The 13138-nt window shown below is 40.3% G+C and overlaps 1 protein-coding gene across 10 annotated transcripts in view; it reads right to left on the reverse strand.

Annotated features, from left to right (window-relative positions):
- Positions 1–13138, reverse strand: part of LOC121895861 (nucleolar protein 4-like) — a 193890-nt gene that overhangs the window by 172803 nt on the left and 7949 nt on the right. For 2 of the 10 annotated variants that reach the window (XM_042409360.1, XM_042409359.1), the window contains exon 1: positions 10528–11671. The exons of 7 other annotated variants lie outside the window; for them this stretch is intronic. In XM_042409360.1, coding sequence (XP_042265294.1) covers positions 10528–10956 — 429 coding nt within the window. In that variant the 5' untranslated portion in view covers positions 10957–11671. Of the gene's footprint in view, positions 1–10527; positions 11674–13138 lie in introns of those variants that run through there. One more of the 10 variants, XM_042409361.1, reaches the window with a different exon arrangement.

Genomic DNA, 13138 nt, shown 5'->3' on the forward strand with positions numbered 1-13138 from the left:
CAAACCGATGCATGAGCATGCAAGAGGACGGCAGGACATTTATCTGTGGTTTGCAATCATGTATGAAAGTTAAAGTATCCACATATTTAAAAATGTGATTACTGAGCTGTTTGCTGTTTACTTGGGTAGTAAACTACACTTTTTTTTTTATTGAACATACAACAGAACAGAGCCCATTGATGGGAGACGTCTCCTCGCTTCCACACTAGTTTGATTATGCTGCTCTGATAATGACCTTATTGAGTTTAGCTGCTTACATGCTAATTTCTCATTAAAAAGTATCGTCTTCATCAAGTCGACGTGAGCAACCCCGTGTAGACGAAAGATCAGCTCCAATACCGTCTCATTTGTTTTGTTTTTTTCCCCCCAATACTTCACAGCATCACTACTGATGCTGCCTTTCATTAAACCACATTAAGGGTTAATATTTTACACTGCAATGTTACTTTTATTCTCTTGTTTTTAAATCTGTCTTATTCCCTTTTAGCTTCTTTTTATTTCCAAATTTAACACTTTTTTAATTGTTTTTATATGTCTTTTTTTTTACTTGTGTTGCTTTTCTATTCTGGTTTAATGCCTTTTATGTAAAGCACTTTGAATTGCCTTACAGATGTTGTGTATAACCTTTATCTTGCTGCACTCCACTGTAGCAACACAAGCTGTGGATTTTATTTTTATTGTGTGTTTTATATTTGTATTATGTACTATTGGAGTGACACAAAGCTGTACGAGATCATTTTAAGATCAATTGTAGGTTGTTTTTTTTTTTGGGGGGGGGGGGTTGTATTCCAGTCAATACTTCATAATCTGCATAGTGTGTGCGTTTGCATTTAAGACACTGATTTAGGAGCAACAACTTTGCATGTGAGAGCAGAAATGACTCATCTCTCACTCACACACAAATACAGCCACACAATTATGACTCACACGATTTCCTTGATTCATTTTATACTTTCACTGATGTTGAAGACTTACTTTGTGTTTCTCTGGATTTTTACTGATTCATTTTGTAACAATTTTTGACTACGAGGGACATTCTAAAGTCCAAAGTTTTAACATCACTGATCAGACATTAATATATTCTTATTAATCATGGATAACCAAAACCCATGATATTACAATGAATAGACAGATATATTAATTAGGCAGCAAACACACACACACACACACACACACACACACACACACGTCTGACGGCTGTATGCAGTTACAGTGTTTTTCATTAATAAGGGGCTGTAGTTGTACCTCAGGGAAGCTCTCCCTTCCAAGACTCAAACCAGACTCCCGCCAGCGAGATGGGTGGATACGCGACTAATTAAGCTAATTAAAAAGTGCCCTCTTGGATTAGCTGAAGGATAGTTTTTTGGTTTTTTTTTCCCCACCAGGAGCCATGTGAGCAAACTTCTATTGAATACCTCAATTTTTAATAACTTTCTGGCAGTGAGAGAGAACAGAATGACTGGACGGCGAGGATGATTTAATGTAGTCTGAAGCTGAACCAGCAGACTTTTAGTCAAAATCACAGAATCACCTCAATTCTTGAGGTGGAAACCATTTGGTGCATCCATTTCTCAGATGTCTCAAAGTAAAAATCCTTTGTCAGTCTATCATCTACTATTTTCTCCAGGCTCGCCTGCTTCTACTGTGAACACCTGGTCCAACAGAAGGGGAAATCATTAATTGGATCAGGTGTCTTTCTGCATCAGGTGAGAGTTAATAAATGAGGACGTTCTTGATTTATGAAGCACGTAGAGACGAAGAACATCATAATCTAAAGCTTTCTAAACAATGGAGAGGAGACAAAGGAAAGATGTGCTCAAATAGTCATGAATATTTAAGTTTGTAATAACTAGGGGTGTGCCCGAATACAAATACATTATTCGGCAAAGCACAAATAGTGGGTTTTATATGAATATTTGCGCCGTACAAATATTTTAAAAGTTATTTGTTGAGGGTGTTCCCCAGAGATAAAGCTGAGCTACTGACACAAGCAAAGTTCTCCCGAGGGACTCTCCAATAACCTGTTGTTCCCCTTCTCCTTTCTACAAAGTTAGCTTGTAAAAAAAATAGGCAATAAATGAAAAGTGCAAAGTAATAATTGCCTTTGAAGTTCCTCCCTACATGTTGCATGATGTGCTGTCTCTGTGTTATGAGTGTATAAATAGGTAGAGGTCTGTCTGCAATGAAGCGATGAGTAAAGTTTTAGCTCAGTAGTCAGCGCAGTCGTCTATGATCTGGGAGACCCCAGTTGACCTCCTTCATAAGGTAGTTTATTCATGAACACTTATTGTAAGACTTTTTCTAAAATTAAAAGCGTCATAAACACAAAAACAGGATTTTTAAGCCTCTTTCCACTTTTATTCGAATACAAATACAGATACAAATACAAATACTGGGCTCCCTGCAGTGCGGAGCTTTTACATATAAATAAACGTCTGTTTCATTCAACATTGCCAAACAAGTTCACATAATGCTGATTAAGCCTTCCGCCGCCAGGTAAATCTATCTGTATTTCACAGTATACCAGAGTTTTTAATCTAGTGTTGGGTTTGACATTCCTGCGCTGGCCGGATGAACGCATGAATGCAGACTTCCAGTTAGATCTCTGCTAACTCGAAGGGAGATAAAAATCATTTAATCATGAGGTTCATCTAGACTTTCCAAGGAAACGGGGGGGATAAAAGTGCCGCACTCCGGCTTTAACCGACAATCTTTCACCGTTTCACCATTGAGAGTTAACTGTTGACACGAAGCCGCGGTGCTGTTGTTATGGTTACCTGTGGTTTCATTGTGCCTTGTGCTCCACTGCTGATCAGCTGTTTGAGATATCTCATTATAAGTGTGATTTCCAGCCAATCAGAAACAGGCATTTTCAATTTCTGTGTGTTTTTTTCCTCTTATTCTCCGAACCTGGACTGCCTCCACTCTGCACTGCGGTCTTTGTCGCTGCTAACTCTCCTTTCTAGCCCTGTCAAGGACTCAACCTCTGTGACACTCTGTGCAACGAGCATCACTTGGAGAATGTATAACTGACAAGCCAGTTATACATCCGCGGCACAGGAGCCCCAACTACAGCTACACAATGACAAGAACCCTCATTGGCACAAACTGCAAACATGGCCACTTGTAGTCTTTGGAAAAAACACAACCGAGTCAGAGAAACGACTGCGAGAAATTAGTATTTTTATAAAGATTTTATAGGTGGGTTGAGGGGGAACCTGGGACAAGGTCGACACCTCGTACAAGTCAAACTTTTTCCCACTATTCAACTAAATCTAAGTGCAACAGAAAATGGACAGAAATGTAATTTTGGCATTGTATCACTGTGTGTATATCTATTTTGTTCCATTTGTAAATTGCATTATTTCTTTGAACAAGGCTTTTATATTGTGTGTTCCTCTTCTCTGATGCTTCTATTAGGAAGCCATCAAGTCCCGTTCAGGGTGGAAGCACACACCGAGAGGGGAAACTAACAAACTGACAATGCACATTTATTTTAAAAAAAACCACAACGACCGCAAACGTTTTCCTGAGGATTGTGGGGGACCAGAAGGAGAAGTTAATCACTGTAATGCTCAATCTCTTAACATTAGTCCACTGTGAGTAAGATTCACAAAAGACATGAATTAAAACAAGATGATAAAGCAGAGGATTACATCCATCAACAGGCAGAGGAATAGGTTAAGAGCGTTTATAACACGGACAAACAGACAAAGAGGAAGGAACCAGTAGCAGTTCTTTGTCACTTTAACTTATTAATATTCCATGGCGAGGCTTCTGATACGGTATCTCTATGAATTTGGATTATTTGCAAGCTGTTATGTGTCTCACCTGAGTGTTTACGGCTGCTGGCAGCAAAGTAAACCTCTGATTCCCCAGGAGAGTAACAGCTCCTGTGTGTATTGTACTGAACCCTTTTGTTGTCTTTCATCCTTATATTGTTTCATATTTCAGAGATCAGCTGAGCAATATCATCTCTTTGTCCGACTCACACACAAACACACACAAACACACTATCAGTGTATCAGTGTCAGTGTTGCTGTCTGATCAGCTGTTGCTGCACTCGGGTCATACTCCTCTCAGCATGATGCAGACAGAGAGAAAGCAGGATGCTGATTTGAGCCATAAACACGGCATTAAAGATCCCGTGTAGTCACACACATCCTGCCGAGTTCTTCTCACCGAGCTCGACAGGTAGGAGAGGAAACACAAGACAAAGAGTAGAAGCTCGATCTGAACAAGGAAACGGGGATTTTTTTTTTTTTTTTAAAAGAAAAGAATGTGCTGACAGATGTGACAAGCACTAAATGACACACTGTTTCAGTCATTCGCCATCATCTGATGTTTACTTCCTGTGTTGCTGAAAGCTTGAAGGCAAAAGTGTTTTTTTTTTTTATTTAGAGAGTGAAAGTTGTTTTTAAAAAGGGGAAAGTTGAAGAACATGACGACCAGATTGTGTCACTGAACAGCTCCACTGGCGCATTAAAGGATAAGTTTGGTGATATTTTATATTTTTCTTATTGTCAAATCCTATTAAAAGACAAAAGAATTTATCTACTGAACTGTATTGTGTGCGTATCTAAAGCCTGATTCACCGTCCTGCTGCCATAAGTTCTCACTAAAGCATCAAATGTGCATTAACCCACAGTTGAAAATAGTCCCCCAACAAATGTACCGTTTCCTGCTGTTTGACTAACGTTTGCCAGAAACTGAAGTGCAACAGCTGCTTTAGGAAACTACTGAGCCTTTTTTTTTTTTTTAAAGACCTGTTTTTACATCGTAGGAAAGTAAAAGGTTTGGAGCAGAGTGACACAGACGGAGTAAAGAAGTCAGAAAGTATTGAGAGACGGACGAACACAGTGCTGGTTTTAATCTTTTAAAGGGAGTTACTGACAATAAGAAATATACAAAATAACAACAGCGATAAAAGAGGGACTCAGAGTGGTTATTTATTTATTATTTGGGGGGGTTGAAGTAGTAAACTTACAATAATAAGCAATATTTATATACTATTATTATTATTATTATTATGACCATTACTATTATTATTATCATTACTATGATTTTTACATGAAAATGTAGAATGGAGAAGATGGAAGATGGACTGCAAAACACTGCAAAATATCACTGGTATGTTTTTCCTCAGCTGATCATGACTGAAGACGCACCGCGCTGGATATTCTATATTTTAACATTAAATCAGGTACCAGGCAGTGATTTTTATTTTGAAGAAAACTGTTTTGAAGATGATCTGCTCTGTCAGTCCAGTATTTGTATTTGTATTCGAATAAAAGTGGAAAGAGGCTTAAAAATCTTGTTTTTGTTTTTATTAGACTTTTAATTTTAGAAAATTATTATGATCATTATGAGCTAAAACTTGACTCATCGCCTCATTGCAGCCAGACCTTTCTATCTGTACATCATGTAACATGTAGGGAGGAACTTCAAAGGTGATTATTACTTTGAACTTTTCATTTATTGCCTGTTTTTTACAACCTAACTTTGTGGAACGGAGAAGGAGAACAACAGTTTATGGAGAGTCTTTAAGAGCACTTTGCTTGTGTCAGTAGCTCAACTTTATCTCTCTTATCTCTTTGTATGAAACAAACCCACTATTTGTGCTTTGCTGAATAATGTATTTGTATTCGGGCACACCCCTAGTTATTACTGGCTGACCTGCTGCGGCCAGTTTTGCCGCTTGTGTTCGCTGGAATATCTACTTCTATGTTCTTCTATAGCTGTGTGTGTCTCGTGTGTCAGGTGTATTTTACCATTTCACTAACCTGTAACTGCGGTTGAAAATTAGCCAGCTGGCTAACACTGGCACATTTACAGGAGTGTTGATAAACGTGTGTTGTCCTTATAAATATATAAATGAAATGAAATGAAATGTTGCTGGCAGTGGAAGTGATCGAGTATCCAAACATATGTGATTAACAGCATCCAGATACAAACACAGGCAGGTGGATATTAGTCTGATGCATTGGAATCATTTGCCTCCGAGCTTATCAATTCCTCTTATCGATGCCTGATTATGTGATATTGACAGAAAAGGGCGGACCTCAACTGGGAGGGCAGCGCAGCCTCCAGACTGTCTACAGCACGCACACGCTACAGTTATCTTCAGTTATCTTGAAATACATCTTCAGAAAAGGGAGCAGTTGCAAAGCAAGTTTTGATTTAATGATTAAATAATTGCCTTTTGGAGACGAACATGAAGGATATTGTGAACTTTCTATGCTGTCACCACAGAGCAACAAACAAGATGAGAGCAGCTGAGCAACATTAAACAACTGAAAACAACTCTGAGGTGAGAAAACGAAAAGAGAACAGAAAATCATCGGTGCTCGGTCTGTTTCACCTCAAAATCTCTGCACCTGTTCAGCATCTTGTACAACGACGTCTTTCCCCCCGGAGCTGGCCTACTTTTATTTACACACAGAACATTGATCAGGAATCCATAAAGAATCTGACCGATAAGCAGAATCAATAAGGGCATTGGTATCAATAAAATCTTATCAATTCCCATCCTCAGTGGCTACAGAACCTGTCGCTGCTGACTAACACACTCACACCTACACATGTGCTGGTGTATCAGTAACTTCACTGACAAAATTTACTCCGTTGATCCTGAACCTTTAAAGTCACAGTGAAGCAGCAGTTGGAGCATCTTTAGCTTCACTGATGTGATGTATTTGTACGTGAGACAAGGTTTAGTTTAGATCAAATCCTTTAGATTTGATTGAATCGCTCAAAAATTGGTGAATACAGTACAATATAGAGCGGCAGAGTGATACAGAGCTGCAGTAAGTTATGACGCTGTAAACAACCTCACCTGAGTTGTAGACATGAATAAATTGGGGCAGGAATATGCTGTTTTGGAGGAAATGTAAACAACATTTAAGGCAACTGAGACCCAAACACACTCCTCCTAGTAGAACACTGCTCTGCTAGCTAGCTCTGCTAAGCTAATGGTCCGTTTTACATGACGGCGGTTAGCTTGTCATCCCAAATCACATTTGATTGGATACATTTATCTACACTCAGTGAGCACTTTATTAGGAACACCTGTGTAATCTAATGCAATCCAATACAATACAAACTCTACTTTTATGAAGTTTATACATTTTCAGATTTTGTTGACATTGTCAGAAAGGTGATAATTCTACTTTATGTTTATTATTGAGGACGTAGCGGGTGGTGCTGGTGGACTGGAGTGCCTTATATTGGAAAGTGTTCCTAATATTTTGCCACCCTCATGTATGTTAATGGTGTGGACAAAATATTAGGAACACTTTTCAATATAATGCACTCCAGTCCACCAACACCACCCACTACACACGTGTTCCTAATAAAGCGCTCGGAGAGAGTTGATGCCTCAGAGTTCAAGATGAGTCATCAAAAATATTTTAATGTTTTAGAGAAAGACAAAAGAGAGATTTTGCCATGAAAACACTCAAAAATATATTTTTCTGACATGTATTTACCATATAGCAAGAGATAACTGAACAATTAACCAAGGGACACAAAATTATAAACTGAGAAATGTATCTATGTGTTTATTTCATTTTGTCTTTAAAAGATAATAACAAGGCGACTTAACCAGCTCAGACAAAGGGATCATTCCAAAATATTTTCAGGGTAAAGGCTAATAAATAAATGTCATTCCTAAAATATAAAAAGCTGGGGGAACGGGGGGCAAAATAAACTTTCCAAAACCAAGACACCTGTAACTCAGGACAGTCCCCGGACCTCGTTACATCGGTGACATGTATGTACCAGGAAAATAGTCCCTATGAAACATTTAACATCGCGGATCACGCAGAGTAACCACGACACCGTTTCTACAGTGGAGAGACGAATATCGAATATAAACCTGGACAAATGAGACTAAAACTATCTGCATTACCAGCAGGAAGGTGAGAAAAAAAAACAACAGCAACCATAAACCAAGACAAAAAGAACGTCCTCACTCTGCAGAATTTTCCTCATCTTTCTAACATCAGTCTGGTTATGTTTAGAAATGTCCGCAGACACACACAGTCAGTACGTTCAAGAGACAAAAGCAGGGCTCTCTCTCTCTCTCTCTCTCTCCCTGTGTCTCCAGTCTAAACAGCCGAATCCTCAGATACTAAACAGACTCAACAGACCTGCTGCTGCCGAGCCTGAGAGAGAGAGAGAGACAGACACGGAGGGGAGAAGGAGAGGGATTTACTGAAGATAAACTCCGAGAGAGAATTCACGGTCCTGACTGCAATATTCCTGATGTTAATCTGAACATGAAATGATACGGGACAGGGTGAAATTAGCTGAGCGGTAACCATGCCAACCCCAACACCTCAAACTCTTCTCATCTGCACAGCGATCCTGCATTACATCAACCTGTTTAATACAAAAAAAAAAATAACATTTAGATAAAGAAGCTTTTCCACAGATGTAGAGAGTGGACTTGTTTGGGGGGTCAGACTACAGGTAGACTAGACTGAATCATCTCTTTATTACAACACAATGTTTTTTCTTTTCCTTTCATTCATGTCTCTGCGTCATCCCACTCCACTGCACTCTCCTGTCAACAAGTGCACCCTGGTTTGAAAATACCAACAACATGTCGGCCCCCCTGAAGGCTGCTCCAAACCATTCACACACACACACACACACACACACACACACACACACACACACACAATTAAGAAAGAAATGTGAAAAGGTTGAATCACAACCTGCAAAAACACACATTTTACCAGCATATATCTGGAAAATACACACAATTCTGCTTAGAAATGCAGCGTACTGAAACCTAAAAGGACCCAACAAACCACATACATACAGTAGTTCAACTAACGATTAATCAATTAATCAATCAGTCAATCAACACAAAAGTAACTGCCTACTATTTTGATAATCGATTAATCGTTTTGAGTCATTTTTTTAAGAAAAAATGCTTAAATCCTCTGGTTCCAGCTTCTCAAATGTGAATATTTTCTGGTTTATTAATCCTCTGTGAAACTTAACTGAATATTTTCGGGTTATGGGATGTTAGCGATCAACATTTTTCACCATTTTCCGACATTTTATAGACTAATCGATTGAATAAAATCATCAACAGATTAACCGATTATGAAAATAATGGTTAGTAGCAGCTCTAGTTTTGACAGTCATATCACATGATGACCATCTGATTGAATACAGGAGACACAACACCGGGGGGGGGGGGCGACAGGTGCAGCACGATTAGCGTTGCGTGATATCTCGTGTGCCTTGATCTTCAATTTGCATTTATCATTAATGCTGTATATTTTGTGCAGAAAAGGGAAACGATGATTTAAACAGAAACAAGGACAGCAAACTCTTTTTACTCGCATCAGTTGCGGCACCGTGATACTACATCCTATGCCCTGGATGAAGCTAAGATGTCATTTTTGTTTTGTCATAACAGAAGCATCATTTTTAGTCATTTGTAGACATTTATAGAGTCGCTGGTCACCACCTCGTAAAAGGTTAATAGTTGTTTCCCTTTCTTGGTTTCACATTATAATTAGAAAGTGGTAGGTTTGGTGAAACTAATCGGTTTAAAGGACGGGTTCACATTTTTTTAAGTGAACAGTCAGCAGCCAAAATGAACAATGAAACATGTTTTTTCTTGTCTTGTTCATACTGACCATTAGAAGATCCCTTCATAATGCACTCACAATGGAAGTGAAAACCCACAGTCTGTGCAAAAATGTATTTAAAAGTTCATCTGAAGCTAAAATGAGTCAAATCAAGTAGATATCTTTCAACATTACAGTCTTTTTTAATGCAAAAGTCCCTCTTTTTGTTACTATACTTCCACCTGCAGCTCAACAGGGAAACACTGTCAGTCCAGACACAAAGAGGGAATTTTTTTTTAAAGCTAAAAAACAAAGAACTGTGGGTTTTTGTCCTCCATCACTTTCACTGTAGGAGAGACTCTTCTAATGTTCAGTATGAAGAGGAGGAATGATTACAGCCAGCAAATACCTGTTTTAATATTCATATGGACACCTGATTGTTGCTTTAGGACGGATTTAAAAAAAAAATTGAGTAGCTGTATTACAATGTGCACATTAATACACAACTCCTTTCTTTTAGCAGTATTAACAAACAAAAGTACAACTTTTATGAGCAAATGTTTGTGAGCAGCTTTGCCAGTATAGTATATTGTCTGTCACTCAGCTGGTTCAGGCTGCTAAAATAATGACTGTGGGTTTTTTTTTTTTTTTTTTTAAAGTACCAGTGCAAAACCACTAACAGACTGGTCTCTGTGATGGAACAGGTGTTTGATGTAACTCAGCCATGGCACCGAGCCAGGGAAAGTTATGTTGTACAGCTTCAGGCTAAACACACACGCACACACATCTTATTTCCTTAGGCAAATAAGAGTAGCCTAATAGTACCGGACACGCACGCATCGTGACAACGGGACACACATGCACGCACACGCACACACACGCGCACACACACACACACACACACGCAACTCAAAGTGAAAGAGGAAGATGTACTAACCGTCGCCTTGATGGGAACGTACAGCACCGGTCTGTCCGATGATCCGTTCTTCCCGTCCTGCAGCGTCCCGACCTGGAAGCCCTTGGACTTGACCCAGAATTTAAATTTGGCGTTGATGTGGTTGTTGCCTTTCTCATGCAGGAACACCCCGTTACTGTTCTCCTCGTCCCCCTGGATAAGGGTCTGGAGGATTTTGTTGTATTTACGCCGGGTCACGGTCTTGGTCTTGCCGGAGTCCCCGTACGTCCGCAGGCACCAGTCCTGAAATTCCCCGAACATCTCCGCCCCTCCGCCCGCCGCCTCGGACGCCGGAACCCCGCTGCTGTAACCGCCGGGACTCCGGCTCCTCTGCTGGTTCTGGTGCTGCTGGTGGCTGTTGGTGGAGGGAGGCACCACGTCCCCCACACTACTGGCTTTTCTTGTTGTCATGATAAAACGAGGTGCACTTTGTTTTCACAGGAAAAGAGTCCCTCAAAGAAAGAAAAAAAAAGACACACTTTGTTGTCCGTTAAAATTCGTCAGAATTCGGTTCGGCTTCGGTTAGCGAACGTCTGCCTTTTCGCCAGAGGGGGGGTTGCGAAATCAGCTCAAACAAAACAAAACCTTGAAAAAAAAAAATCTAACCAAATCTTCAAATTCCCCTTCACCTCTGATACAAATTAGTCCAAACCTACAAATTCACTCCATTCCTCAAGAAAAAAACAACAAAGTGCCATTGGTTTATAAATTAACGTCTCAGAATGAGCCGTTTGGATCCCACCTCCTCCGCTCCGCTGTTACGCACCAGTGAGTCGCCGCGAAGAGACCGACAGAGGAAAAGAACAAGCGCTCACTGGGATGCCGAAACGGCCAAATTTAACTCCGAACCAGCCCCCGTTTGGATGTAATTTCGGCAGCAACAATGACACAGAGGAAGGGACCGGGAGGGACGGGTGGTGGTGGTGGTGGTGGTGGAGGGGGGTGAGGGGGGGACGACGGACCGGCAGGACGGGCGGGCGGTGCAGATTGGAGCGGTGTGACCTCTTCAGACACACCTGTTAGCAGCGTGCGTCGGTCGGCCTGTCCCGTGGGGGATGTCGGTCACCGCCTCCCCTCTTCTACCTCCTCCTCTTCCTCCTCTCTGAGGGAGAAAAGACGGAGCGAAAGAAAGAAAGAAAGGAGATGCAAGACTAGCTTTCTCCACCTGTCCTTCTTTAAAAAAAAAAAAAACAAAGCTATCCGATATTAAAAGACGATTTTCTGGTTTGTCTGTCTGCTTTCCATCATCGCCACAGCTGAGCCGAATGAGCGCAGGGTTTACAGAAAAGAAACGACACGTCCTGAAATTAACGGACTGATGTGTCCATTAATAGCGATGTATACTGGAAACTGTTCAGAATATCCCTCTTTTTATTGTTCTCATTGTTCACCTTTTCTCTTTTTCTTCCTCCTCCGGGCTGATGGGAGACAACAGGACACCTGTTTGAATCCTGTTTGTCTTTCCTCCTCTGGCACCCTTAAAGCGCAACGCTACGCCTCATTTCCTCCCTGCTCAAATAAACGATTAGGTACAGCGCTGTCTGTTGATAATACGGCGTCGCTTTCTCAACAGCAGCGGCGGCAGCAGCTCGTCCTAAATCCACTGCTGCGACACACCAGTCCAGCCTGTTAACCCGGACTGAGACACACACACATACACACACATACACACACACACAAACACACGCTGGAGCTCCAGCTGAAAAGCAGGAAGTGTCCAAAAATGACCAACAAGCGCAGCGCACTGCTGTCTCACACGGTCCCGTACACAGAGGTGGAGAGTAACTAAGTACATTTACTCAAGTACTGTACAATTTTGAGGTATTTGTACTTTACTTGAGTATTTCCATGTGATGCTACTTTATACTTCCACTCCACTACATTTCAGAGGGAAATATTGTACTTTTTGCTCCACTACATTTATTTGACAGCTTTAGTTACTTTTCAGATGAAGATTTGACACAATGGATAATATAACAAGCTTTTAAAATACAACACATTGTTAAAGATGAAACCAGTGGTTTCCAACCTTTTTGGCTTTTGACGTCTTACAAAAAGCAGTGTGTAGTCGGGGTCACATTTCACATGTCTATGAGTTGTTAACAGCTCCACCAAATAGTGATTTTTTCCCTCTAAACTTCTCACATGCTTTCATTTCAATAAATGTTCAAATGATCCAATATTTCAGCAAAAATCAAAGATTAGAGAAAAAGTCCAAAAACTGAAAACAGATTTGTGTATCAGAACTTTGTTTTTTCTTCTTTCCTCTCCCATTAATCATCTCACAACCCCTCAGATTTATCTGCTGACCCTTTGGAGGGGCCCCGACCCCTAGGTTGGGAACCACTGGACTAAACTAGCTAACTGTATATAAAGTAGTGTAAACTAGCTCCACCTCCAGCAGCTACAACAGTAACATGCTGCTCTAACACTGATGCTTCACTATTAATAATCTAATGATGTCATATATAATAATATATCAGTCAGAGGGACCAAACCACTACTTTTACTGCAATACTTTAACTAAATCAAGCTCAGAATACTTATGTACTTTTACTGCAATACTTTAACTACATCAAGCTCATAATACTGA

Source organism: Thunnus maccoyii, chromosome 4 (genome assembly GCF_910596095.1).
Source record: "Thunnus maccoyii chromosome 4, fThuMac1.1, whole genome shotgun sequence".
Classification (NCBI taxonomy): domain Eukaryota; kingdom Metazoa; phylum Chordata; class Actinopteri; order Scombriformes; family Scombridae; genus Thunnus; species Thunnus maccoyii.